At 36.2% G+C, this 27,828-nt stretch overlaps 12 protein-coding genes across 12 annotated transcripts; 6 read left to right on the top strand and 6 right to left on the bottom strand.

The window, feature by feature from the left end:
- Positions 1-420: 420 nt before the first annotated feature.
- On the top strand, positions 421-1,380 carry VTP21DRAFT_3978 (uncharacterized protein; the record flags this gene model as incomplete). The annotated part of the gene is made up of 3 exons (XM_069394337.1): positions 421-449; positions 504-603; positions 661-1,380. The coding sequence occupies 3 exons, from the start codon at positions 421-423 to the stop codon at positions 1,378-1,380; spliced, it is 849 nt and encodes a 282-aa protein (XP_069248857.1).
- A 562-nt stretch (positions 1,381-1,942) lies between these two features.
- Positions 1,943-4,109, top strand: VTP21DRAFT_3977 (uncharacterized protein; the record flags this gene model as incomplete). The annotated part of the gene is made up of 8 exons (XM_069394336.1): positions 1,943-1,994; positions 2,071-2,567; positions 2,624-2,710; positions 2,778-3,083; positions 3,153-3,344; positions 3,408-3,785; positions 3,845-3,954; positions 4,019-4,109. The coding sequence occupies 8 exons, from the start codon at positions 1,943-1,945 to the stop codon at positions 4,107-4,109; spliced, it is 1,713 nt and encodes a 570-aa protein (XP_069248856.1).
- A 162-nt stretch (positions 4,110-4,271) lies between these two features.
- VTP21DRAFT_3976 (uncharacterized protein) lies at positions 4,272-5,201 on the bottom strand (the record flags this gene model as incomplete). Its single annotated transcript, XM_069394335.1, has 4 exons — positions 4,272-4,529; positions 4,593-4,703; positions 4,763-5,121; positions 5,192-5,201. The coding sequence occupies 4 exons, from the start codon at positions 5,199-5,201 to the stop codon at positions 4,272-4,274; spliced, it is 738 nt and encodes a 245-aa protein (XP_069248855.1).
- An 881-nt stretch (positions 5,202-6,082) lies between these two features.
- VTP21DRAFT_3975 (uncharacterized protein) lies at positions 6,083-6,806 on the bottom strand (the record flags this gene model as incomplete). The annotated part of the gene is made up of 5 exons (XM_069394334.1): positions 6,083-6,229; positions 6,295-6,394; positions 6,476-6,598; positions 6,662-6,720; positions 6,780-6,806. The coding sequence occupies 5 exons, from the start codon at positions 6,804-6,806 to the stop codon at positions 6,083-6,085; spliced, it is 456 nt and encodes a 151-aa protein (XP_069248854.1).
- Positions 6,807-7,156: 350 nt separating this feature from the next.
- VTP21DRAFT_3974 (uncharacterized protein) lies at positions 7,157-8,270 on the top strand (the record flags this gene model as incomplete). The annotated part of the gene is made up of 5 exons (XM_069394333.1): positions 7,157-7,417; positions 7,483-7,710; positions 7,770-7,869; positions 7,946-8,001; positions 8,055-8,270. The coding sequence occupies 5 exons, from the start codon at positions 7,157-7,159 to the stop codon at positions 8,268-8,270; spliced, it is 861 nt and encodes a 286-aa protein (XP_069248853.1).
- Positions 8,271-8,585: 315 nt separating this feature from the next.
- VTP21DRAFT_3973 (uncharacterized protein) lies at positions 8,586-11,771 on the bottom strand (the record flags this gene model as incomplete). Its single annotated transcript, XM_069394332.1, has 11 exons — positions 8,586-8,715; positions 8,786-8,982; positions 9,055-9,326; positions 9,391-9,960; positions 10,014-10,134; positions 10,193-10,450; positions 10,511-10,700; positions 10,763-10,948; positions 11,009-11,319; positions 11,383-11,588; positions 11,654-11,771. The coding sequence occupies 11 exons, from the start codon at positions 11,769-11,771 to the stop codon at positions 8,586-8,588; spliced, it is 2,559 nt and encodes an 852-aa protein (XP_069248852.1).
- Positions 11,772-12,846: 1,075 nt separating this feature from the next.
- Positions 12,847-14,040, bottom strand: VTP21DRAFT_3972 (uncharacterized protein; the record flags this gene model as incomplete). The annotated part of the gene is made up of 1 exon (XM_069394331.1): positions 12,847-14,040. The coding sequence occupies one exon, from the start codon at positions 14,038-14,040 to the stop codon at positions 12,847-12,849; it is 1,194 nt and encodes a 397-aa protein (XP_069248851.1).
- Positions 14,041-15,334: 1,294 nt separating this feature from the next.
- On the bottom strand, positions 15,335-16,681 carry VTP21DRAFT_3971 (uncharacterized protein; the record flags this gene model as incomplete). Its single annotated transcript, XM_069394330.1, has 5 exons — positions 15,335-15,378; positions 15,444-15,555; positions 15,624-15,977; positions 16,041-16,172; positions 16,241-16,681. 5 exons carry the CDS (start codon positions 16,679-16,681, stop codon positions 15,335-15,337), a joined length of 1,083 nt encoding a protein of 360 aa, XP_069248850.1.
- Positions 16,682-18,363: 1,682 nt separating this feature from the next.
- On the top strand, positions 18,364-22,114 carry VTP21DRAFT_3970 (uncharacterized protein; the record flags this gene model as incomplete). The annotated part of the gene is made up of 17 exons (XM_069394329.1): positions 18,364-18,669; positions 18,736-18,757; positions 18,830-18,911; positions 18,976-19,078; positions 19,142-19,292; positions 19,351-19,424; positions 19,487-19,631; positions 19,724-19,885; positions 19,947-20,072; positions 20,136-20,251; positions 20,310-20,631; positions 20,694-20,762; positions 20,835-21,056; positions 21,114-21,251; positions 21,312-21,449; positions 21,511-21,728; positions 21,800-22,114. 17 exons carry the CDS (start codon positions 18,364-18,366, stop codon positions 22,112-22,114), a joined length of 2,709 nt encoding a protein of 902 aa, XP_069248849.1.
- Positions 22,115-22,260: 146 nt separating this feature from the next.
- On the bottom strand, positions 22,261-23,678 carry VTP21DRAFT_3969 (uncharacterized protein; the record flags this gene model as incomplete). The annotated part of the gene is made up of 3 exons (XM_069394327.1): positions 22,261-22,880; positions 22,937-23,146; positions 23,207-23,678. The coding sequence occupies 3 exons, from the start codon at positions 23,676-23,678 to the stop codon at positions 22,261-22,263; spliced, it is 1,302 nt and encodes a 433-aa protein (XP_069248848.1).
- Positions 23,679-23,810: 132 nt separating this feature from the next.
- On the top strand, positions 23,811-24,601 carry VTP21DRAFT_3968 (uncharacterized protein; the record flags this gene model as incomplete). Its single annotated transcript, XM_069394326.1, has 4 exons — positions 23,811-23,840; positions 23,905-24,220; positions 24,282-24,392; positions 24,459-24,601. 4 exons carry the CDS (start codon positions 23,811-23,813, stop codon positions 24,599-24,601), a joined length of 600 nt encoding a protein of 199 aa, XP_069248847.1.
- An 805-nt stretch (positions 24,602-25,406) lies between these two features.
- VTP21DRAFT_3967 (uncharacterized protein) lies at positions 25,407-27,034 on the top strand (the record flags this gene model as incomplete). The annotated part of the gene is made up of 7 exons (XM_069394325.1): positions 25,407-25,552; positions 25,608-25,662; positions 25,720-25,837; positions 25,911-26,031; positions 26,087-26,301; positions 26,362-26,820; positions 26,883-27,034. The coding sequence occupies 7 exons, from the start codon at positions 25,407-25,409 to the stop codon at positions 27,032-27,034; spliced, it is 1,266 nt and encodes a 421-aa protein (XP_069248846.1).
- Positions 27,035-27,828: the final 794 nt, after the last annotated feature.

Genomic DNA, 27,828 nt, shown 5'->3' with positions numbered 1-27,828 from the left:
CAACTATGTCAAGAAGACAAAGAGCCATTAATTCAAATCCAAAAGAAAAAGATGAAAATGTCTTGAAAGAGCTTCTCCTTAAGCCTGAGAATAAGCAGTGTGCCGATTGTCGAAGACGAGGTTAAATTGACTGATTTTACTAATATTTAATAATAAATAGCTGATAATTTATTCCATTTAGATCCACGATGGGCTTCCTGGAACTTGGGCATATTTATATGTATAAGATGCTCTGGAATTCACAGATCACTTGGAACACATATATCTCGAGTTAAGTCCGTTGATTTAGACAAATGGACATCCCAGCAGTTGGAGGTAAAAATAAAATATTGTTGTTCAACTATGTATGATATATAGACATCTCTATAGAATATGATTCGATGGGGTAATAAGCGTGCAAATATATACTGGGAGGCTAAGATGTCACATAATGATCAACCTCCTGAGAGGTAAATTGCTATTCTCCTACTTAATTATATAGCAATCTAACTCTTCATAATCAGCAACATAGAAGGCTGGATTCGTTCAAAATATGAATATAAAAAATGGGTAATGAGCTCTTCCATCCCTGATCCCAAAACTCTGTTAGACAACAACGATCAAGTACATACAAATTTCTAATTAGTTTTCCTATTTCCTCACGATAACGTTTTATCTCAGCCCTCCACTCCCTCATACTTATTAGATTCTCAATCTGCACCTTCCACTTCACCAAAAGCATCTTCATCTGATAAACCATTTTCTGGTCTTGACATTTTTCTTTCCCTTCCTCAATCATCTGCTACCTCCGGTAGATCTACACCCGCTGCACCTCTGGGCGCTGAACTATTCGCCTTAGATTTTGAAAAATCAACCACTCATTCAGCCCCTGTTACCCCGGCGTCATCCCGCCCCCATACACCTCAAGCTTGTGTGCAGCATTCTTCTAGCAATAAGCATGCGCAGTTGAAGTCATCAATCCTCTCACTTTATAACTCTTCTCCAGTGAGTCAATCTCAAACATCTAGCTTCACCCATACTACCACACGGGTGGATAGTGCCTATAGTAAATTTTTTTCACCGCAAGATACGAAGCAAGACAGTGGATATCTCAATGAGCTTTCCAATATGTTTACAACAATACCTTCCGCCTCTCGCGGAGGATCTGATAAAACAAATAACCCCATACAAGCCTGTCCCGCCGCAGGTTCCTTTTCACAAACTATAGAACTTTTGAATATATCTGGAGGAAGCCAAGCAACGCCTTTATCATCATCTAGTAACCTCTCTCGAAACACTCCTCCACGACCAATGCCTTCATCTACTTCCGATACGCAAGATATTTTTCTGGATAATCCATGGGCTGAGCCGAAATCATCTGAGGCGAAAATCACGAAGTAGGTTTTTTTTTTGCTTATGCTCACTGTATAATTGACCGATTCTCATTCTCAGTGATGCCTTCGTTGGTTTGAAATGGTGATATATGAGTTTCAGCATAGAGTAATATAAGTATTCCTGGAACTCAATATCACTGCGCTATAACACTTCCAATTTTTCCTATAATTGTATTTAAATACTGTGGTTATAATTCTTGACGACATGAAAATATGGAAAGTACATATTTTCGGTTTATTATCATATATGCCTCTGAATGCTATTGCTTTATATTTTGTATCACTTTTCTAAACTTTTCGGAAGCAAGTAATTATCTTTATTGTGGAGAGCCAAAGTTTGGTTTGATGACCTACAGACAATACATTCTTATTTCCAGATATTCTATTGCTATTGAGATTGTTATTGAATTTAAACGCAATTTATGAATAGGAAAAATCCATTGTATTTTGGATCCCAGTCGCAGAGCGTATGCATTTATGCAATGTGTCAACAAAAATTCATAAATTGTCACTTTGATAATATTTTCTCTCCTTTTACTTATAATTTAATTTAAACAGTAAAAGATCCAATGACAATCAAAGACATGTCAGCATCTGTAGAAAAGCTGGACCTTAAAGATGGTAATTTAGCACAAATAAGGCTCCATTTTGCTCTTGAGATTCAGAAATTAACCTCCCCCTAACTCTTTTGTTTAAGGTCCCTTTGCTTTTGTGGATGAAACTTCTGGAAATGACGAGAATGGAAATGGAACTGAAGAGTTGCCATACCTAACTACAGTCAAAGCCTTGGAGAAGCATGGCGATACGGTGCGCATTCAGGTGCGAAAATCGGCTGAAGAGAATTATAAAGACATTTCTGGTGCTGCGCTCAAGAAAGCGAAAAAGCTTTTAGATGCCCAGCTGCGCAAGCAAAAACGCCTGGAAGAACAGCGTGCGCTAGATGCTGAAAAGGCGAAAGCTCAAGCAGAAGAAGAGGCAAGGCGGCTTGAAGAGGCAAAGAGCATCATACTAGAACAAGATGCATCTCTTCCGGAAGCAAAGAAAATTAAAATTAGGGAAAGTATCAAAAACCGTAAACTTCGTGTGAAAATATCTGGATGGGTGCATCGTTTACGTACACAAGGAAAGGACATGAAGTTTATTGTGCTGCGAGATGGCTCTGGATATATTCAGTGTGTAATGACTGGAAAGCTTGTAAGTAACTTGATAGTAAATCCATAGCTTTCGCTAAGTACTCATCCATTGCATAGTGCCACACTTATGACGCAATCACCCTCAGTTTGGAGTCGACTATCACAGTATACGGTGTTATTAATGAATTGCCTGAGGGTAAAAAGGTGAATAATATTTAGATTTGAAAATAATCAAAAATCCATATCTAACTCCAGCAATATTTTTCAATAGGCACCTGACAATCATGAACTAGTTGTTGATTACTGGGAGTGTATCCATAAAGCTCCTGGTGGCGATGAGGCAATTGGTAACAAGCTTAATGAAGAATCTGACCCCAATGTCCTCTTCAACCAGCGCCATTTGGTAATTCGTGGAGAGCAGGCTTCAGCTGTTTTACGTGTTCGTTCTGAAGTTTTGAAAACTATGCGCGAATTCTTCGACAATCGTGGGTTCCACGAGGTCACCCCACCGTGTATGGTGCAGACCCAGGTAGAGGGTGGAAGCACATTGTTCGAATTTGACTATTATGGACAAAAAGTACGTGCATGCTATTGATATTTCATTTTGTAGTGCATCGTTTTAATACCTCGGTCACCTTTTCATTAGGCCTACCTCACTCAATCATCTCAGCTGTACCTTGAAACATGTCTGCCATCTCTGGGTGATGTTTATTGCATGGCCGAATCATATCGCGCAGAGAAGTCTCATACTCGCCGTCACCTTTCCGAATATACACATGTTGAGGCGGAGATGGCCTTTATTGACTTCAATGATCTACTGAACTTAATTGAAGATATGGTGATACTGAAAAACTTTTATAATATAAAAGATTTCGCACTAATACAGTATAATTTTATTTAGATTGTTTTCACTGTCAAGAGCGCTCTTGAAAATCCTAAGATAGCGGAGATAGTTCGCATGCTCAACCCACAACTTGAAGTACCAAAGCAGCCTTTCCTTCGAATGGACTATGCAGATGCGATTAAATATCTGCGCGAGAACAACATCACAAAGGAGGATGGCACATTCTATGAGTTTGGCGAAGATATTCCTGAAGCTCCTGAGCGCCAAATGACTGATAAAATTGGTCGCCCTATTATGCTTTGTCGTTTCCCTTCAGAGATTAAGGCGTTTTACATGAAGCGATGTCCCGAAGACAATAGATTAACTGAGTCAGTTGATGTATTGCTTCCAGGAGTTGGTGAGATTGTTGGTGGAAGTATGAGGATTTCAGATCTGGTACGTTATCAGATTATTTTGCAGTCGCATTTTTTATGCTAATAATTAGGCTATTTTAGGATGAGCTTTTGGCAGCTTATAAGAAAGAGGGAATTGATGCTTCTCCTTACTATTGGTATACCGATCAGCGTAAATACGGCACCACTGAACACGGTGGATTCGGGTTAGGGTATGTTATTACTTTATGATAGTATATAAAATGACTTGTTTACATTCTGACATTCTTACTTTAGACTTGAGAGATTCCTTGCTTATATGCTTAACCGTTATACTATTCGTGAATGCTCTCTATATCCCCGCTTTACTGGCCGTTGCACTCCTTAAACGAACTGTTCATATTAGTATGGTATTAAAGTGGATTATTTTGTGACGCAAAATTTTTTTCTTTAGAACAAGAATAAATATTAAAAATTTAAATCAAACAAAAAAACTTTATTTTTTCATGTGGTGCTAAGATTATTCATGATTTCTGGAAAGTGAAAGCAATTATGAATAGTTATCAACTAGTGCATCGCGCATCTCGTTGACAATAGCAGTTGGCTGTGCCTCCTGTAACTTGAATATGCTCTCGATAACGGAAAGCTCAGTAGAGGTAGTATCCATCCCCGCAAATGCACACCAGTCATTTACTACTAGCCCTGCACCAATAACATCCGAACCTCGATTCACTGTACCAGCGACAAGAGGTACTTGCAAGAGAGAAGAAAGTTCATCTTGGTCTTGAATGCTAGTTCGTGGATGAACCTGAGTTAATAAATATAATATTAGTTATCTACTTTACTCTGAATGTTGTCAATCTCAACTTACCAGACCACCCTGATTACTAAATGAGCAATAGCTGCCTACCAGTACATTATCTGCTACAGTCTGCCGGAACACTTCAACTTGAAGTACATCAGCAATAATTTCTTCTGTTTCCTACAAAATTAGGATAAATTAGTAAAGCTTACTAACATTAAGGTGCAATTTTAAATTACTCTATCAATATCAGGATGCACCAATGCTACATAATCATTGCAAGCAATCACATTTCCAAGAGCCGATAGACGTTCTTCCACACGCTGTACGGCGACTTTGTCGGGAAGGGAATTGCGTAAGTGCTGGAGTTCCTGGTCGGTGGCAGTGGCGGGTACTAATAGACCGTGTCGGTTGCCTGCAGTTAGGCGACCAACGATGCGAGTTCCAGCGATCGAAGTATGCACAACTGGAATAACATCACCTAGTTCGGCCTCAAATACACTGTAGAAGTTTTCCGAGCCTCCGATTGCTACCAAGCAGTACGAGTTCGTTAGGCGTGAAAAAACACCGATCTCATTACTATTTTCGAATTGGGCACCTAGTATTCCGATTTAATGAAAATAATTAACGAAACAGTTAGTGATGAATGATGCAAATTGATAACTCACGAACTGCCATTTTATTTAGATCTCGAAATTTTAATAAATATAATGAAAAAAAAAAAAAGAATTGCCTCTCTTTGGATAACCAGACTCGATGGGACTTTGTTTACCGTAATTGTGGCTGCTTGCAATTTCAAGATTCGAGCTTTGATTTCAAATGCTCTCACGAATACCAAATATCTCTCTATTTACAGTATATGGATATATATGGCTGTGCATAGAATCTTTAGAATAGTTATGAAATAAAATATTAAATAAAATTCTTCATAGAAAATTATATTTTCATTAAAATTTTCGCCTTTATGAACTTTTAAAAACATCCAAGGAAAATAATATATGAATAACCCCATTAGAGTCAATTTATAAATTTTTAAAACAAATACCTCTAGTCTTTCAATCTTGCTCTGTTTTACTACAAATTTCCTTAAATGAGCGTTTAGTAGCCTCAAAAAATAACCTTGAGCTCGAAGAAATTGGTGATTCCAGTATAAGAGTTGGTGCAAGCTAAAGATTATAATTAAAGAAGCATATCTCATATGAAAATCATCATTAGATACAACGAGCATAAAAGGTTAATAGATATATTTTATGGAATCTGATGTTCAGTCACAAGAAATTACTCAGCTTACTCATATCTCCTTAATATTTTTCAACATCTTTTACTAAACAATTGTCAAATTTAAAGATTTGCCCTACACTTAGAAAAATTTTGACAACTGCTGTAAACATTCCGCCTAATAGATAAAGCTATAGTTAATTACCCTGATCACATTGCTTATTATTGAGTTGTCTATCATCAAATTTTCCTCTGCATTCTTATTTTCATCGGTCAATTGCTATTTGACAAAACAATTTGGTATAGTTTATATTTTTTCTTAAAAATTTGCTGATTTATTACTAGTGGTTCTGCTGTGCATCATAGTTAGCTCCAGCACAGCGTTTTAAATGCAACATTATATCTTTTTCGTCCAAATCTTCTGCATGTGATGCCGGGACTTCAATGTGGAAACTACGTAAGACATGCTTGACCTCTGAGGTTTGAATCTATTAGTAGGTTATATTTCTAAAGTTACTGCACCCTTCATAAGGGAAGATATTAAATAAGTTACACTTAATTTGGCCTTTCTCATAACGCCGACACTTTGTCCGCACCAATTTATTAGGACAAATTTAACACGCTGACTGTATTCATCATTTGCAAAATTCATGCTAGCAAAGAGAGATGAGTAAAATAAACAGTTATTCTAATGCACTTTTCGCTTATCCCACGATACCAAATTGGTATTTTACCGAACATAGCCAAAGGCAGCCTGGTCATCTCGCAATTTAGTGACAAGTTCCTTAAGCCCTCCAGTCCCCGTTCCGGCGACAATTAATCTATCAGGTTTAGTGGGTGCAAACTCTAGAAGCAACCTAATATGAGTGTATTTGTGTTAATTTCTCAAATTTAACGCGTAATATAAAATACTTTCATACCAGTTGGTCTCCGTTTTGTCAGATCGCACCTCTTCGTATGCTTCGGAGATAGCAGGGTCCTAATATATCAATCCATAAAAATTATAAACCAAGATAATAGAGATAATAAAAAACTTACCCCAACCAATCCATTTGTACCATTCATAACTGATGAAGTCTCTCTCTATAAATGTATTTCAGTTTGAAAATGAAAAATATTAATAGATGCAACGCGACGAGAGGCGAATTAGAATATAAAATTCAAAATTACAAGGCGCAGCAAAATGGCTTTATATTATGGGGAAAAACATTGGAAAATTTGGCAGTCGAATATTCGAAAACCATATTAGCTTTTATATCACATGCCTTAACGTAGTTCAAACAAATTATTCAATTGCTTCTATATCTCCACAGATATTTCTCTGGTTAAATTAAAAGATGTGACTGCCAATGTTTTGCAAAGTTATTCCACGTGAATACTTCAACTCTCAGTTTAAATATAACCATTAGAATTCCATGATGCCACATAGAATTATAATACGGACGCAACGTAATGAACGCTTGTTCGGCATCTTAGAATCGCGTCCTGCTTCTGGATTTACTATCGACAAAATATCTGGCAAAAAAAAGCTAATCATTATATGTCACGGAGTCTTTGGGCATAAAAATTATCTCTTTCAACGTTTACTTGCAGAAAATCTTCCCATTGATAATTTTCGGTTTGACTTTCGAGGAAATGGCGAAAGCGATGGAATGACACGTTATAGCAATATTGATGTAGACTATCATTATATTATACATATTTTCTTCACTATTTGTGCTAATATAAATTCTGTTACTAGGATGATGTCGAAGATCTTAAGGATATAGTAAAATATTTCAGGCAGAGAGGATATTTTATATACGCGCTTGTGGGGCATTCTCGTGGCTCCATTGCATGTATGAAATATACTTGCCTATTTGAACGTAGTATTCCTATCATGGTCAATATTGCCGGACGCTATCATATGGCCGCTATTTGGAGTTATATAAATAGTATATCTAATTTTAAGGAGGAGCTTAAGACGCGAGTACCTATATGTTTTAAATATACATTCGGATTTTATTCATTAATTTGATATCTTTATAGGGCTATTATAACCAAGTCTATTTTAGTCGCGGTCAATGGATAAGTAGACAAGTATCCAGAGAGAATATTGAACAGTACGCAAAATGGGATAATTCATATTGTTAGTTCAATTTGACTTGCATGTTCTCTATTTATTGTTTAACCGATATCTAAATATGAAATTCTGATTATTATAGTGCTTGATTTTCCGCAAACAACTAGTGTTTTAACATGCCATGGGATGAAAGATAAGGTAAATATCGAAGTAGTTGAGTAAAGATATCAGCATATTAATCATATAAATAGAGAGTTTCGGTCACCGATGCCCACTCTTACGCAAATATCATTCCAAATCACAAAATCTATTTATTTGATGGCGCTGGTCACAACTTCACCGGATATTCTAAACAGTTGGTTGATGTTATTATTTCATATTTTACCGACTATAATCAATGTAAGTTTGCAACCAATGAAAATCTACACCCAAGGAAAACTTTAGGCGGCAAGCGTTGTAAGCTTTAATTTCTGTCCCTCTACCCGTATCTATTTGAATCTGCTGTGTCTTATTTTCTGTGATATATGTTAATTTATATGAGCTTCAACTGCCCTACTAGTAATTTTAGTAAATAGGAAAACCAAAATCTTTCTGTATGCTTACAGAAATATCATTATAAATAATTTAAAAGGCCAATACAAGATTATATAATAATATCAAGGATATTGTATAAAGGAAGATAAAATAAATTAACGAATTACTCTTGCAAAAGCTTTTTTAGATAAACATTACAAAAGGATAACAATTCTAAAAGAAAATGTAGCGATTTAATTATATTCCTCCTAAACACAACGAGGTAATACACGGAAAGGGCGAATTGGACAAGAAGCCTCCAATTCCATGGCATATATGAGGCATGATTTACTTCTTTCGAAAAACTCCATTTGTTGGTACAATTTGGACAAAAGAAGCCTAAATATCATGATAAGATGAGTAAGAGGCATTCAACCGTGAATATAATAAACTGAAACCTGGTCCTTACCAAGCTTCTGCACAGTCCCATCCAACTCCCTTAGTGACACTTTCAAGCAACCCTTCTGCAAGCTCTATATGGTTCTTGAAATATATTCCTGCAAGCAATACCTTAGATAAATTATGATGAGGGTCTAAAGCAAGAGCACGATGCAGCGAGGAAGTGGCTTCTTCTTGTTTTTGCTGAGCGAGAAGTAACTGTGCTAGCTATTTTATATAAGGAAATATACAACAGTTGCTAAATTAATACAGTAAGGCTAAAATTGATGGCGAACTAACCTGATACCATACATCTGGATCGTCATAACTAATTTTATCAGCTTCTTCAATAGCCTTTATCGCATCCTCATACTTTCCTGCACGTCTGAAGGCTGATGCAGATATTAGCCATAAATTCACTAATAGCTTCATAGTGTATTTGTGTTTAGCAGTTTCTTGGATTGTCGCACTCTTGGATGTAAAATGGCCATTTGCTGAAGAAAAAGTCGAAGAAGAAGATTGGATATCTGAAATAAGGCGTTCACCATATGACTGGCTTCTCTTTGGGGCACCTAAACGATAGAACATATATAGTTATGCTATCAAGTAACAAATATTATTTATGTCTAAACATACCAGATTTAGCGTTCATAATCTTATCTAAGCTAGTTTCGCCATTCTCATCAAAACTAACAGATCTCCCGACTCCATTTATGCTGAGTCGTGATCGTATACTGCCGTGCTTGGTTGAGAAATTATTAAAAGCAGCCAGAGGTGAGGTATTTAGAGATGAAATTTTAGAGAAAAGTACAAATAGCTCTCGGCGAGACTCTAACGCATATACAGGTCCATGCACATTGTCGAGAAGCTGCGCATGCGTAAGTCGAAGCGAAAAAAATTCCGCCGAATTTTCACCATTTTCTAGCTCTTTGATGGCTATCTCGCTCCATTTTAAACCCTCCTGGACACCACCTTGATTTGAGCACGAGAAAAGAAGTACAAGTAAATGCCAAGAGGGTACATGAGTGGGGAGTAGCGTCAGGGCTTGCCGAACCGATAAGATCGCCTGGGGAATATCACGTATTTCAGCGTATTGGATTGCAAGTTGGTAATGGGTTTGCCAGATATTTGGCTCAAGCTTTATAGATTTGTCTAAAGCTTCGACAGACTTAGAATGGTAGCTGGACCTTGCCTCAGGATCAAATCCTTATAAAATAATTATTAAATCGTAAAATACATTTAACTTTAATAAAAATTACCATTGCTTGCAAGCAAACTATAGCCAACTCCAAGATACCTCCAAGCTTCAGCTTCACCCTTGCAATCGTAACATTTGCTGATCTCAATTGCTTTTTTTGAGTATCGAACACATTTCTCGCCCTAAATTAAATATAAACAAGTTAATTCTATTGTGTGTCTCAGCGATTGCTTTAAATACATTTTGGAATTCTTTCGCAGAAATCCTGGCTCCAACCAAAAGAATGGAAGTAATCAAGTCAGCAGGTTCCAGATCTTCGCCTTTCCTCTTGTGGTCGCCCGGTTTGTTTTCCTCCCCATTGGACATCCCAACAAGTTCGAGATATGAGTCAATTGCATGCTCTGCCTCATTAAATTCACCCAAAACTATCAAACATTTAACCAGATGACGGAGAATGCAAGGAGAATTGAAGGTCTTCTCAGTTGCACGATGCAAAAGCTTCATATATACAAAGCATTTAAAACCCGATAATATATAGATAGAGAACATGAAACTTACCTCGACAACACGACGTAGCTCTTTGAGATCGTTATTTCCGAGCATGTTCAAATTCTCCATTTCATGTTCTACAAGCTCAATTATTAAATCATTCACATCTCCTGATTTTGGAAATTTGGTAACTGTAAATAATGTCTTTTCCCATTGAATGCATACATCAGTCAGTTCCTGGTACATTCTCTCTCTAATTCTGGATTTGTAAGCTTCATAATAAATCAAGTTTGTGCAAGATTGCAAAATTTTTTTGCTTACTCCAGAGACGAGCTTGACATATCTTCACGGGAAACTCTGAGGGATTTGTTATCTTGCAAAAAGGAGGATACTGACTTAGCAAAGTGGCGATAGATGACTGCTCGTTTGTGAATACGAAAAAGGGATGGCCATTTTTGGGCCTCGATGTGATAGGCACGGAGTGACTCCAGTGCTCCTTCCGTATCGCTAAAAATAATTAAATAATTAATATACTTTAGTTAAATAGATGAAGCAGTACAAATATACCCTAAACGCAATTTAAGCAGAGGAGCACGATACATACTCTCCTCAGCCCATGCAATAAGTTGGTCCGGTTTTTCTGCAAGATTATGTTTTTTGAACAAAATTACTGCCTGTTCATAAGCATCCAAAGCTTGATTATAATCTCCAAGCATCTCCGAGCTTACACCCCGGATAGTGTGAGCTTGCACAATCAAGATCAGAGAATACTCGAGAGTATCCAATTTTTCCGGGATTTCTATCATCGCTAGTACTTTCAATGCTTCTTGCCAAGCGCCAATCGAAAAATATGCACGTGCAAGAACAATCGTAGCATGCTATGTTAAACCAATAATTAAAACAATATGAGCAAACTAAATAGTATGAATAAAACAACTTACAACTTTATTCTTTTTCGTATATTTTTCACATAACTCCTTCAATTTTTCTACCGTGCTCTTGATTCTCTCTTCTGATAAACGGGGCGTTATGGATATATTAGTTGGGCTGTCCTTCAGGTAGCTTTCGTACGAGAATCCGAGCTCTTTCATTAGCCGACTTGTCGCTTGACAAATATGGGTCTCAAGTAATACTAGATCAGCGAAAGCTATTGCAGATATTCGTTTTCAAATTAGGTTCAATCATTGTCAAAGTGGATTATAATAAGCTCACCAGCATCACTAGGATTTTGTTTCCGATAGCGTCTCACTAGCTCAGAGATCGCATCCCAATTAGCACTGCAAAGTGCATTATCGATTTCTTTAATATACGCTTGTTGTTTTCCAGACATCAAGAATTATTTCAATAAATAAAAGGTGTAAAGGAATGAATTATATAGCTATAACAAACGAGCCCCTTGTCCTTTAGATTAACACAATAAAATTACAATGAAATAAATATAAATTCCCTGAATGGAAAGGGGAAGATGGATAGTAAAAGATGAGGTGATTATTAAGGAGAAAATTATGAGAAAGTTTGCTAGTTGCCCGAGAACCGCAGCCTTTTTAAACAAAGAACAGCAGAGTGAACAAGGTTGGGTTCGCCTGGACGCATTATGAGCGAACCAGTATATGTATTATTCTCACACACTTTCTTTAAAGTTTTGTCTCACTTCTTTACACGTGAAAATAGCAGTTAAATTACTTGTATTCGCAACAATGCATCATTTCTGAAATGCAGAATACATGCCCTTTAAATGCCCAGTTATTGGAGACGCTTATAATGATATTTGTAACATACCCTATTTTTGAATGATAGAAATATTTCGTTTTCGTTTCTTGGAATTCTGTCCTTAAAATTTAAAACTCGCATTTTTGCGGGGTAAATATTTTGGATTAACCTCTACTTGAAAATATAGATTATATTTCCAAGTAGAGATATAATGGCTACTCTACTGAAACATTCAAATTCCCTCGAAGAAGCAAAAGGAATACTTAAGGAATACTTATGAGACACCTAATTGAGATATTGGAGAGCTCATTTTTTCTTTCGCACAACTGTTTTAACTGCTCCGTGCGTATGCAAAAGGGCAAAATCAGTAGTTAGCTCCAAATATTCGTAATTTCTTGTAAATTTGATGGCTAATGTATACTTTCAATATTAATTTACATTGGCTCTAATTTCGATTAACAAGTGTTCAATGTTAAATCTTGATTTTCAAGTTAAGCATTAAAATAAGGCCGACTGTACATAAATTATACACAACAAATTTGAAATATATAAAGAATAAATGCAGAGAGAGAAAAGATTGAATAATAAGTTGTAAATGAAGTAGTAAAAATAAAAATACTCCTAATTCACATATTGTCTTTTCTCATCTTTACGATTAAATTATGTAATAATAGAAGAATACACAATCCTCCCAATTAAAAAGCTAACTTTTCTTCACTGCTATTTAACTCAGGATCCGCCTTTCGACTAGGTATTTCTTTTGACGCAAATTCTGGTTCTTTTGACAAAATTTTCAACCCATTTACATTCTTTTTATCCCCAATTGATGCATTGTATGTAGATTTTTGTGAAATATGCGTCACAGGAAGCGGTAAGGTTGCAGTTTGTGCAGTCAAGTTATCTGGGGCGTTTGTAGCATTTGCTGGTTTGGCATCCAATGTAACCTTTTTTCCGAGAAGGGGCGAGGTCTCAGATGGCTGTGTGATAGTTTCTTGTCGACGGACTCGGGTTGGAGTGGAAGATAGACTAGAAAATGACGCCGAATAAGAGCTTGCAACTGCTGAGTGCGAAGCTGTAGACGACATACGATTTACTTCTTCGAACATTAATGCGTCAACATGCTTCCATCTAAGGCCAATATCCACAGTTGATGACCCCCGACCGCTGGCACCACCTTTGCTTGCTCTACGTGGAATCGGCATTTTTGCCGGAGTGTTGAGTTCTGAGCTTGGGACTAATCTTCGACTTGTCGGCGTTGAGAAGTGAGGAGTATGAGGTAGACGTGGGGGAGTAATTGGGGGAATTGAAAGGCTGTAAGATGAGGGTCGTGGTGCCATTGGCGAAGGTGCAATAGGAGAAAACGCAGGAGGCGGGGGCGGAGGTGGCCTTTTCGAAAATGGGGGAGATTTAGAAGGCATTGGAGAAGATTGTGCTACAAGGAAGTAGGGCTTGGAAGGTACAGGTGATGGTCCGGCATCAGATGTCGGAAAAGAACAATGAAAAGAGGGTGTGGAAGGGAATAACCGTCGTGATGTGGCCTTTTGTTGATGTTGATTTAGTGGGCTATAGCTCAATGAGAGCGAACTCTGATGGGAGTCGTATAAAGACAGAGAAGCTCCTGTTTCTCTTGGTATACTTTCTTGGCTAGAACTGAATCTTTGAGGTGAGGAGAGCATTAAAATCGTTTGGGCAGCAAGAGTCTCTTCATCGAGTTCTTCTGTCCTATCAAGTTTGATAGGTGAACTAGAAATTTCAGTTGCTACAGGAGGTGGAGTAGGTGGAGATCTTAGAATTTCCCCTGTGGAGCGTGTACGAGGGCGCTTGGAAGCCAGACTTCGCGTTAGAGTCAAGGGATGAGAGATTATAGAATGAGGGAGAGATCCTGACATCTCGAACATCGTTTTAAGCCAAGGAGCTTTCAAAGAAGCGGAAAAATTACAGGACGAATTGTTCGCCAGATTTTCTACCTCATCCAATGTGCAATTCGTCCATCCTTGCTCTACTTTGAGCTTTGCATATTGAAGTCGTGCTTTTAATTTTTGCGAAACCTGAGAATTAATAGAACAGAAGAGCATAATCATAAGTCAGAGGTTTGCAATATTCTTTTTTGGAAAATTACAATTAACTATAGCAAAATTATTTAACAAAATAGCGAAAATGAACTTACTTTGCTTATATCGAATCGTTTTTTTTCAACTTTCCTCGGACTACGATTCTGTGAATTATATATGCTCAAGGAAGGATTATTAGACTTCAATGAACCTGCAGATCCATGCCCACTTGATGGAGGTTCTAATGGCATCCTTAGCAGGATCAATTCTCCTGCTCTTTTTAGCGTCTATAAATTCCACTACCAGATTCTTGAATAAAAGATATAAAACTGCTAATCATATAAATATTAAAATTAGATGGGTGTGTGCAAAAATATTAACAAAAGTAAGCTGATCTAGTATAGCATAATAAAGAAGAGAAGATTAAGTATTGATCTCTTTTAACAGATATGATAAACGATAAGTACAAAAGTAGAACGCGAAGGAATGCGAAAAAGTGTTGGGAAGCGAGCAAAACGGTCTAAAATGTGTCGCTAACACGAAAAATCCAATTAAAGCGCGTTAGTTTGATTATATTATCAAATTCATCTTAAAGAAATTATACGTATGCCACGTGTATGAATAAAATATAATCATACACTAGAATATATTCATTAGGCTAGGTGCTCATTATACTCATTTTCTGAATGCTGTAGTAATGTTTTTTAATGATGAGGATATACATACATTGCTTTGTATTCGTATTGTCAATATATTCATTTTAAATATTTTGAAATAGTTTTAACAGTAACTCCAAAGTCCACTTCAAGACAATCGATTTGCAGAACTTAGGGTCAGCCGCTGCCCCTAACTAATAGCTAACTAAATTATTCAGTTGGGCAGGATAATAAAACGAATCCCTGATCTATAGCGAACTCGTGGAGATATTATATTATTCTTATGTGCTTTCCTGATCAGCTTCGGAAATTAACAGATGTCGAAGCATTAAATGGCATCGTTGGCAATCTAGTTTTCGTTCTTAAATACCTCGTTTATTATTAGGAATCATCAACATTTCATCGCACTTAATGAAATGTGCTCTACGTAACACTTCAGAGGAAATAATATTACTCTATATATATTTACACGCGCCTCAGGTTGTCAGGGTTAAAAGTAGTGTCTTGAGTTCTTGGTTTGCTATTTTGAATGAGCAAAAATCATTAATAAACTTGTGCTATTAAGAATTCAAGAAATTAGCTCACTTGGGTTTAAAGCAGATGCCTTTGATAGCACATCAATTGCATGATCATATGCTTCCAAAGATTCATCGTCATTCTGTACGCTACTGGATTTTAAAAGATATGCGTGTCCCAACTATTAGAAAGATAGTATGATAGTATTTATAATTGCTCTATTCTCTGTAGCTCAGAATCAAAATTTACTATTTCAAGGCTACTAGCTATTTCACCTTCTACTTTTCTCATCTGCTCTAACCGATCAATTGCCTTGTTCAATAGAAACATGCACTGGTCATCAGTATCTTCGAGTCGCGCAGTGTAAAAGTAGTATGATCCCCATAATTCCAAAATAAAAGCGTCTTCATTTTTATCAGTTTCTTTATCGATGTTCTCATATTGTTCAAGATAATGACGTGCTTTTTCGAATACACTCTTTGCATAATCTCGATTAAATGATGATATCTCCACTGATGAACCGTAAGCAACGAGTTCCTTGGCTATGAGAGTAGTATTCCGTGCATACTTTTCTTTATTCTGCATTTTCAAGTTGTTCAATCCCTATTGAAAATAAAATGATTAATTAAACTACAGTAGCAAACCCATCAAATAATTGAAAACTACAATATCTAAAGACTCAGCAGCCTCTTTAAAGAGCCTCTTTTCCTCTCCTGTAACAGCTATCCGATCATTGTCCAAATCCTCATCACTAGAATCCTCATCTGCCATTTGGTTTCGCCTGCGTAATATTTCGCACTATTTTATGAAAAAAAATTATTCAATTAACTCAAACGTATGGAGTAAATCTATCGGGTAACGCTTACTAATGCAACTTTTGCTTTCCCAGCCCCAATGTGCGCATTTGTATCTCCTTTTTTCACTAGTTTATCAAACAAAGTTATAGCCTCGCGTACAGACTCCTCAACATGCCAAAATCGACCAAATTCAAGTAAACATGTGGCATAGGAAAAATCGTCTCTTTCTGAGTCCTTCTCGAAAGCCTCAATCGCTAGATCATATAGCCTTTTCGCTATGTCTTTATTGTCTATCTCTGATCCGCTAGATGCTTTTGAAAGGCTGGATTCTTCCATGGCCATATGGAACAAATCCAACGCACTAGGTTTTGTAACGACCCCATCCTCCGTTGTAAATGTGAATTCAAGCTCACCAGTACTACACCCCTGGCACTCAATATCGTTGCAGGTAGCAGTATGTTCGATAATGGCAGCTTTTCTAGCGCGTTTTGTTGGCCGATCAGTAGACATAACCAATAAAAACGTTATGTTATTATGTATTTGTAAAATTAGTTCAAACTGATTTGATCTCTAGTTTCAGCTTGAATAGCGCAGAATTAGGAATTACAATTGGTTTATAGAATTATTTCAAATTTTCAAATTGTATATAACTAGTTTCAACAACTGTTTCGATTGTATAACTTGTTGTTAAATATGTCGCTGCGCCCCACGAAACAATTCTAGTTTAGAGAACTTTGTTATATACATAAATCAGAGGGAACGGATAGTTAATCAAAATGTGTAAGTCGTTTTATGATTGTCTCTCCGATACATTTATTTGTTTTTTGCTTCAAATCTATAACTACTGCAATTAAAGCGATAACTTCCTATATACTTCCCATCCTCCCTTGAGATCTTTGCACACACAAATAATATCCATAATCGCGTTCGCGATATAAAACACTTTTTAAGCAGTAGTTGTGATACACACAACGACAAACTATTCCTGGCATATTTGTTTCTCCAGCTAACAATATGTATATCTTTTGAGGAATAGATAGGACAACATCTGTATATAACTACAGTACTCCATTCAAAAATGAAATTTTCATATTTAATATACACTCTCCTGTTAAGAAGAAAAAACGATTAAGAAGATGTCTTGTACTAAAAAGTGAAGCTCTGCAATCGGTCTCCAAGTGAGGCTTCATTGACATTAAACTTAGTAAAGAAAAAGGGAAATAGCAAAAACTATAATAAAATAATTGCCAAACACTAATTTAATAGTTATTCAAAGCAAATTTGATTTGTTAAAATAATAAAAGAATTTGAACAATTGGATATAAATTTATCAAAATATTCAAAATTATGATTCTATATTTAAAAATTTTTTTGAAAATTTTAATATTTTTCCAAATTTTCACCATATTTAATGGCCAATTACGTCTAATTTAATTCATTTTTATAAATAATTAAATACCATAAACAGCATAAAATAAAATATTTTGTTAAAAGAGATAGTGGGTTTTTGATGATTCCTGGCTTAGACTTTCGCATCGAAGAAACTTGAAAAACCTCAGTTATGCAGCAATATATATAAAGTACTCATTTCTTTAGTTCACTTTCAAAATCTAGTTCATTTCCAGCACTACGAAACTTGGAGTATTTGCTGAGTTTGTCAGATGGAACAGAAAAATAGCTCATGTCACGAAATATAAAATAATAAGAATCTTGCCCAACAATTAGACAGGGGCCAGCGGTCGTACCTTAGCGGCTTTGTCATTGAAGACTATCCAAATTACGATCCGGAGGACCTTTATATAAAACCGCCTCTCAATTACAAAATTATAGAAGGTTGTGTATTATAAGAAGATTTCTCTGAAAATGTGACAAGTTATCAAAATTAGAAAGAGATATTAAAATAATTTTTGGGATTCCTCTATCAAATGATACTTATAGCTATTATAAAGTCATAATTTACTTATTTAATAGTCGTTCAAAGCTTATCCGATGAATATCAATAGTTAACAAATGAAATTTTATTGATAAAAAATTTAAAGCGCCAGATATTTGTGAGCACAATATTTTGTTCAACCTACGATTTACATATCCTGTTAGTATCTCCGGTTATCCACTATATTTTCGTCGAATATTCTTTTTCAGAAAAGATCGCTCACCAATATTTTTCATATAGTATTCTCCAATATTGTCCGATGGGGAAAGAGAATGGAACAACATCAGCGCCGCATTCCACAGTATCGGCTCGATATGCGCGCTTCACAGTGGAGCAAACAGCAGTAGACCTTGATACGGATTTGTCTAAAGGACTTGAGCGTAATGCTGTGATCAGTAGAAGACAAATCCATGGTTCTAACGAATTTGATACCGTTGATCCTGAATCTCCCGTCATAAAATTTTTCAAATCTTTTGTCGAAAATCCTCTCATCCTTCTGCTCTTTGGCTCGGCCATTGTCTCTCTCTGCATGGGACAGACAGATGATGCCATCAGCATTACTCTTGTAAATATATTATCAATCTAAATCTAAGTTAAATATTGGCTGATATATTTTTTAATATAATGTTAGGCAATAATAATAGTCGTGACAGGTAAATTATATCATGTGTTTTAGATTGCCATAAAATATAACTCATTAATACTTTTTTATATACATCTCGCAGTTGCTTTTGTTCAGGAGTATCGTTCAGAAAAGTCTCTAGAGGCGCTCAACAAGCTTGTTCCACATTACTGTCAACTCCTTCGGTAATATTTTTATATCTTTACTCAATCTATTGCTGGGTTATAAATATTATTCATCTATTTTAAGGGATGGCCAATGGACATCAGTTCTTGCTAGTGAGTTAGTTCCAGGGGACATAGTTCAATTTGGGATGGGTGATAGGATTCCAGCAGATATCAGAATATCAATGGTAAACAATCTTGTAATTATAATTCATACTGGAATTTGCTATTAATTTTTCTATTACTTTTAGGCTGTTGATCTTGAAATTGATGAATCCAATCTTACTGGTGAAAACGAGCCACGACGAAAGAATACTGATGTTGTAAAAGAAGTTCACTTTTCAGAGCTAAGTTTATTGGATCGCAAAAATATTGCTTATATGGGAACATTAGTTCGAAATGGTAGAGCATTTTTATATATCCTCGTTTTAACCGCTACTTACTATTTATTCATGTTTAGGTCATGGTATGGGAATAGTTGTTGGAACAGGCAAGCAAACTGAATTCGGCGTAGTTTTTTCAATGATGCAAGAGGTTTATATATACCTGATGATACTTGATCAAGTTTCTTTACTCATAATTTATCAACCTCTAAGGTCGAAGAGCGCCGTACTCCTCTACAAATTAATATGGATCAGTTGGGAAAGCAACTCTCATTTCTATCATTTGGAGTCATAGGCGTAATCGTTTTGATTGGGGTATTACAAGGAAGACAATGGCTTGAAATGTTTACTATTGGGGGTATATTTCCTAGATTAATACGGACAAAAAATATCTATATACGATTTATATTAACTATTATATTATCCAAATTATTTTTTTCCGGCTGAAAGTTTCATTGGCAGTAGCTGCAATTCCAGAAGGACTCCCTATTGTTGTCACAGTTACACTTGCTCTTGGTGTATTGAGAATGGCAAACAGGCGTGCTATTGTGAAGAAATTGCCTTCTGTTGAAACTCTAGGCTCTGTGAATGTGATTTGTGCTGATAAGACAGGTTTGTTGCAAAATGATTCAATTTCTAATGTTGATATGCTGAATTTTTTCGGTTTTTCTAGGCACTTTGACACTTAATCAAATGACTGTAACCAAGATATTTACGCTTAACGACCAATCCACCTTTGATTTTGAGCATAGCATTCCGACTATAACAACACCGGCCTTATTGAAGATCGTTGAAATTGGTAATTGCTTTATACACAATTTTAACATGTAAAATAATTTTATTAGTTATCTTTTATTCATAGGTAATTTATGTAACAATGCTTACGTAAATGAGCAAGGAAAATACATCGGTCAAGCGACAGATATCGCATTTTTGGAGCTTTTCCATAAACTTGGGTTAAAGGACGAGAGAATTACAGTAAGTATTGAATTTATGTATTTGGGAAAATGCACTAAACCAAATAACTTAATCATAGCTATATGATCGTATATCAGAAATTCCTTTTAATTCTGACCAAAAGTACATGTCAGTTACATGTCGCCCAAAGAGTGAAGTGGAGGGGAGTGGGATAATATTCTTCAAAGGAGCAATGGAGGCAGTATTAGATCGTTGCAAGACTTATTATGCTACTGAGAAAACCTCGTTGCCTCTTGACGCTCCTATGCGAGAAATAGCCCTCCGCCATGCAGCTGCAATGGCGTCTCATGGTCTACGTGTTATTGCCACTGCCTACGGAAACCATCCAACTGATCTCACTTTTGTCGGTTTTGTGTGTATTTATGATCCACCTCGCAAAGGTTATATCACGACCTGTATTTATAACTTCTAAATAATACTAATTATTACCTATAAAATACAGATATAAGCTCAGTAATATCTAGACTAGTGTCAAGTGGAGTTAAAGTGATCATGATCACGGGTGATTCTGGTGAGTTTATCTATTGGTAATACTATCTCGATATTATTAACCGGTTTTCTTTTTCCATCTCTATCTACAAAGATGGAACAGCTATGTCCATAGCTCGCCGTCTTGGTATTCCCCTTAGTCCCTCTCGCACAAGCTGCTTAACTGGGCGTGAAATAGAAAATTTAACTGAACGCCAACTACAAGATATTATAAGAAATGTCACGGTTTTTGCCCGCACCACACCAAAACATAAATTGGCTATTGTGAAGGCTCTCCAAGCTCAAGGGTCAATTGTTGCTATGACTGGGGATGGAGGTGAGTTTGGCTATCATGTGATTAAGTTTTCAATAGTTATATTGGCTTCTATATTAGTAAATGACGCGCCTGCTTTGAAAATGGCGGATATTGGAATCTCAATGGGCAAAAGTGGAACAGACGTATCTAAAGAAGCTGCTGATATGATCTTGGTCGACGATGACTTTACAACTATTTTATCAGCAATCGAAGAAGGTTAATTATTATGTTTTCTAGAGATTTTGCGTAGTGTTAACTAAAACCTTAAGTCAATAGGAAAATCAATATTTTATAATATTCAAAATTTTTTGACTTTTCAGTTGAGCACGAGCATTGCAGCTCTAAGTTTAATTGCTCTATCCACACTGTTTGGTCTTCGAAATCCCCTCAATGCAATGCAAATATTATGGATAAGTAGGTGTTGGCACGACATATTTATTATATTTATTCAAACTAAAGAATATTAATTAAATAGATATTCTTATGGATGGAATGCCCGCACAATCACTCGGGGTTGAGCCGGTTGATCACGATGTAATGCGTAAACCTCCTCGCAAAAGCAATTCTCCAATTCTTACAAAGATGCTTCTGCGTCGTATTTTGACATCAGCCAGTCTCATCGTTGCTGGTACATTGTTTATTTACGTAACGGAAATGTCAGATGGTTTAGTTACCGCTCGCGATACCACAATGGTCTGTCTTGTTTTAAAGGATATTTTAGAGCATTTTGACTAAAAATGTCTTCCTTTTTACCTCATCAATAGACTTTCACTTGCTTCGTATTTTTTGACATGTTCAATGCATTAAGCTGTCGCTCTGAAAAAAAATCAGTATTTCAATTGGGTTTGTTCACTAATCGCATGTTCAATATTGCGGTCGGAGGTTCTATCATTGGACAGCTTATGGTTATTTATATGCCATTCTTGCAAAGAGTCTTCCAGACGGAGGCTTTACAGGTTCAGGACTTATTACGACTTGCCATCATAACCTCCTCTGTTCTTTGGGTTGATGAAATTCGCAAGTACTGGCAACGGCGGAAGGAGGAAATAGAAGTAGAGCCGGCTGTTGAGCTTGTATAAAATTTAGAGTAGTATTTTATCTATTTTATTGTCTTTACTTTTTTGAAAAGATTTATTCACACATAGAATATATTTTTTTATATAATTTATGCTGAAAGGGATAATATAACAAGGGCGTTTTGCATCTTGCTTCTACCAAACAGCTTCTATACTTGCTTCACTTCATACTTCTTTCCTCGAATACCGCATACTCCCCAGTTAGAATAAATGCCTTTTCGCAAGTCTGTGATATCAATATCTTGTTTTAGACTACGGAAAATATTTTCCGTTGGATGCATAAGCCAATCGAACTCATTTTTCTGGTCCTCTTCGATAGCGCGTACATCTTCTTCCTGATCTTGTTTGCTGAAATTGGTGATAAAAATGGCGCATTTTGTCTGCAGAAGTTTGCGTACAGATGGTTTCCAGTTGTTGCGGGATTCTGGGTGTCCTACCCCAGGACTGAACAAGAAGAAAACATCACGGTATGGGTCAAATGATGATACATGGTCATGATAGTCGTGATATAGAGAGTTATCCCATGTAAATGATAGATACTCATTAAAAACGACGGTTTTAGGATTTTTGCCTTGAGTAAGTGCATCGGGTCCAATAAAATGGAGGTGAAAAGGAATTCCGGGAAAGAGATATGCAAGTTGCATATAAGATTGCATTGGTAATTGTGCCTCTGCACGGGCTCCCACGACGAATATTCTAACTGTGTCTTGGGGAATAAGTTGTTTAGCACCCAAAGATTCTTGCTTAGTATGGAGAGTTGTTCTCAGAGCTAAAGGAAGAGGAATAAATAAAAAACCAATTAATAATTAAATGAGTATTACCTACCAGCTAGTGACTTTAATCCCTCAGCTGTCAGATGTTTGCCAAATTTATACGGGCTTGATTCATGTAAAATAGAAGCCATTGTTATCGGATAAGTCAGCAGCTTTGAGACGTGTCGCGAAGATCTTTCAGATTCCATGCCCGGAAATCCGCGAGTGTAAAAGAAAAGATTCCAATTGCCAAAATTTACAGACTCGTCCAAAGGCTGCGCGGCTGATTAAAAGAGAATACATATTAAATCAAATCTATAGAAAATTTCTAGCAAATAATTACTTGGAAACTCAAATTCAAGCATTCTTCTGCCCGACCTGAGGTCATGTTCATCCTCATTATGCTCTCGCAGTGTACTACAAAATTTTTCGTGATCGAGTTTGTCTTGGAGGTAATGTTCTTCGCAGCAATGAGTTGGATAACCGCAATTCGAACATTCATATGCTGGTGTCTTCATATGATTGCGAGCGCCTCGATGCTGTGCATCACAAACAGGGCATAACCCTACTTGTCGAATAATATCTCCACGCTCACGCATATCCTTGATTGGCGATTTAGAGAGCGGATAAAAAAGCTCATTCTTCGATAAAATCGGTTTCCTCTGGGTATCATTTTTCACGGCGTTGGTTTGTTTACCAAAGAGAGATTGGAAAGAAATCGATCTAATTGACAGTGCCAGATGCCCTGAAGGCAATTGATACTTGCTTCGGGCATTCACGTAACAAATTCTAGTTAGAATTGAAGACCTGAACATTTTCTCCTCTCGAGATTATTAAACTATTACGAAATGTCATATTTAGTATTGACGAGTGGCTTGTTTAAAAAGACAGTCATATTCTGTTAATGCATTGGCATAGAAAGTATTGGATGGTAAAAACCATTAACGATGTCAGCAGAAAAAAGCGTTTCCAATGAGGTATTGGTGTAAAAAAATTATATATCTGTATATATGATCAGAATCTAATCTTAAATTGTATTAGGAGATTAACACGAAGGATGAGTCTGGCGGTAGGAAAATATTAAGTAAAGAAGAATATGAGAGACGTGCAAGAGAGCGAGCAAAAAAAGAGAGAGAGCATGAGAAAAAGGAAGAGAAGCAAAAAAAGGATCCACCAGTACAGCGGGATCTTTTGCGTGCAAGGGATGAGAAAATCGCATTAGATACGAATCTAAACAAAACTCAAGTCGTTCAATCTACAAGCATAGCTTCGAAGCAACCCGGGTTTTACTGTAAAGTTTGTGATTGTGTGGTGAAAGACTCTGTTAATTATTTGGATCACATTAATGGGAGAAAACGCAAGTATCTCGATAGCCTTTATCATATAGTCCAAGTAATAACTCAATTTTTCGATTTTAGATCAGAGTAATATGGGCATGTCAATGCGAGTGGAGAGAAGTACTTTGGATGAAGTAAAAGCAAGGTTGGAAATGCTAAAAAGAAAGAAAGAGCAGCCGGAGAAGGAATACGGTATTGTTGTGATATTTTTTTATAGTGAAGTGTTACTGATACTTTCATAAATTCATATTATAAAAGATTTTGATGAACGCGTAGCCATGTCACAGAAAGAAGAGGAGGAGGAACGAAGGCGAAAAAGAGAGAAAAAAAAACAAAAAAAGCCAAGGAAAAAAATGATGACAATATCTCAACTCCTGAAAATGATGAAATGGCGCGTTTAATGGGGTAATATTTTATATATCATCGACGAAGAGCAGGAAAATTAACCTATAATATACATAATAGCTTTAGTGGATTCGGCGGTAAATCTTGAAGCATTTTCTCTTTCGTCAAGATAAATATTTAATAGCTATAAAAATATACACAAATTTGACCAGCTGGACTTGAAAAAAAAAAACCAGACTTTAATTTGATGACTTTTTCATATTCTAAATCTTCCCCTGTATATTAATATTTGATTGAAAAAATATCCTCAATTGAAAAAAAAAAAAAGAATAGAAATGAGATATATAAAAATTTAGTAAAGACACAGGGCACCACGAAACTAGCATCGATGCATATACACATAGGTTCTGCATAAAGATTTATAGTCTTCATTCAACTTTCTTCAGTAGTTGCATATGGTTGATGCAGAAAATTAATTGTTTATGAGATATTGTTATTAATCAAAAGATACAAGCGCACTATCTCTGATTATAAATGTTATATCAATGTAAAAGAGGAAATAAAACCATTTCAAGGAAACGTGCCTCTACTAGAGAACTATTCATTACACAGTTTAAGGGGAAATATTACCGATATGACAGTTACTAAGTATAAAGGACTTTTTCTTGGGATCTAAAATGGATTGCTGATTCACATGGTTGTCCTTGTAGTATGATACTGTCTTGATAATAAGGCGCACTGCATGAGAGCCGGAAGAGTGGCTATTACTTTAGAACTCAATACAGAGTTACACAATCATCTTTTTATATCTCCATAAAGAGGAAAAGAAGAGGATAGAATAACTTGCAGAGTAAATTTGAGATGAGGAGCCCTTTCTGGATAGCTCTCGTATTTGGTGCATTACTGCTGAGCTCTTCACATGCTCAGTTAGTAATTTCTTGCAGGTTAATATCAAGGGATCAAAACCAGGCTGTGTTTTCACCCGAGCTCCCAGCTTGGAATTATAGGTATTTTAGATTCATACTGAATCATAAGGGGAAACTAACATCTTTATTATATTAGCGGCGCACATCAACACCAACTAACTGCTGAAATTCCAAAATCCGGTGGTTTAATTGTAAATTATATTCGGACAATCTTTATCTTGAATTGTGATTTAATCTTTTCAGTGTAGGGGATATTAATCGACGTAGGGTACGCGTGTGAAGAAGTGAAACCGCCAGAATTTTTGTCACAATTTAACGGTTTTAAGGGCATTGCAGTGGTTAGAAGAGGAGAGTGTACATTTTCCAGTGAGCATGTTCTTTGTTAGATTCTTAATTCTCTTACGACGTTACATTTTACCTTTATTTTCGCTATGATAAGCCAAGCTCACGGCTCTAAAGAATTGGGCATTGGCTGCCATCATCGTAGATTCACTTTCAACAAATTATTCTACATTTGACGATGATGATCTTATATTAATGCCGGGCTTCAGCTTTATCAGGTAATTATTATTATTATTAGTGATTCGCTAAGAACTAAAAATCCACGACCATTAGGGCGGCTCTAGTTTCCAATACTACGGGATCCGATTTACTGGAAAAATTGCATCAGATACTCCAGAGCCAAAATCAAACTAATAGCACTACTACACACATCCTTGCTACTTTTTCGGATATATCTAAAAATTCACTTTCCTACCAATCGCAGTTCTCGTGGACATATAGTATTCTAATCAATGTTATGGTTCTTGGGATAATTTTGATTAGTGGAGGTAACATGTTTGCCTTTGTGGTAGTATTATTCAATAGTTTAATTGTCTATTTTGTTTAAGCGCTTGTTTACAGCCACATCCAGCGTTTAAGGAATATCTTTTTGCGTAATAGACAACACCAACCTCAATTGATTGTACTGCAACGTCACCTACTTCCAACTTTGAGTAAGGATATCCTGGATACATATCCGGTTTTTATCTATAGAGCGAGCAGGAAGAATTCGATAGAGTTGAGTGTTTGTCATGCGGCGCTCGCTGATTCAATGAATGCAAATTCTTCAAAATACCAGGCCATAGATCCACGAACAACCAGCACTAGTTCGCCATGCGCGGAAACTTCTTTTGACAATACACAATCTGTTAGGGCTTCACCAACAGAATCCCAGGTGCAAATTGAGAGAGAAGAAAGGAGATCAGATGAAAGTTTGTCGGCTTGTGTGATTTGTTTAGAAGATTATATCGAAGGAGAAGAAATACGTCAGCTGCCTTGCCGTCATGAATACCATAGAAAATGTGTGGGTAAGTATTGATAACTATTAATTTATAGTTCAGCTATACTAACGTAGTTTTATTTGTTTCAGATCGCTGGCTCATGACAAAAGCGGCAGTTTGTCCTATATGCAAGTTTGAGTGTCTTGCTGGAACTGAGAATTACCTGACAGCTGCTGAACGTGAGATGAGAGAAATTGAATATACACGGGCAATAGAGATGCTTGCTGATCGAATCTCTTGAAAAATCCCACTCTTATATCTTTTTTATACCTGACATATGTAATTTATTCCAATTTTCATCTATATCAAATCACTGTAAGACGCTTGTTTCCTAATCTTTCCTTAATAATTCTCTTATAAAGCAGAAAAAAAATTACCCGGTGTATGCCTCCATTTGCTTATTTATGACTACGGTCTTAGCTCTTGGTAGGATTGTATATATAAAATTTATTTTGCTCTATCATTATAAATTAATATGGACATATAAAGCAGATTTTCACTTGATCTACTAGAGGACCACATTGTACACAGACTTGGATATTTGATATCTCTTAGCTTGGACGAAAGTGTATCAGCATCAATTCTGACAATCTCCCAATCGGTCTAATCAATTCGCAGTGGCAAAAAGTAATCGGATATGGCTATTTTGAACCAGAGGATATAGGTATCTTTTAAGGATGGTTAATCAGCAAATAGCCCTATGATAATAGCAAATGAAATTTCATAGTATAATATTCAGGGAAAGTTTATCCGTTGCTTTCTATTTAGCACACTTTTGGAAGTAAAAAAATCTAAATCTGCTAAATGAAGCAGTTGCAATAGATGAATTGAAAAATACAGCTATGATTTAAAAGAGAATCACTATTTGTTTTTTTTTGTATTCTTCGCCTTTATTTATTATTGCCTCATTTACTTTACGAATTATCAAGTTAAATGTTAAATGAATTTATGATAAAATATTTGATAGTTATATTGTTATAATTTTTCACCTATATTATAATACCAGTACCTATTGTTTAAGTTGCATTACATTAA

The sequence above is a fragment of the Calcarisporiella thermophila genome, assembly GCF_041956535.1.
Source record: "Calcarisporiella thermophila strain CBS 279.70 unplaced genomic scaffold VTP21scaffold_19, whole genome shotgun sequence".
NCBI lineage: Eukaryota > Fungi > Calcarisporiellomycota > Calcarisporiellomycetes > Calcarisporiellales > Calcarisporiellaceae > Calcarisporiella > Calcarisporiella thermophila.
The sequence above is the reverse complement of the archived record's forward strand: the minus strand, read 5'-3'. Positions and strand labels throughout refer to the sequence as shown.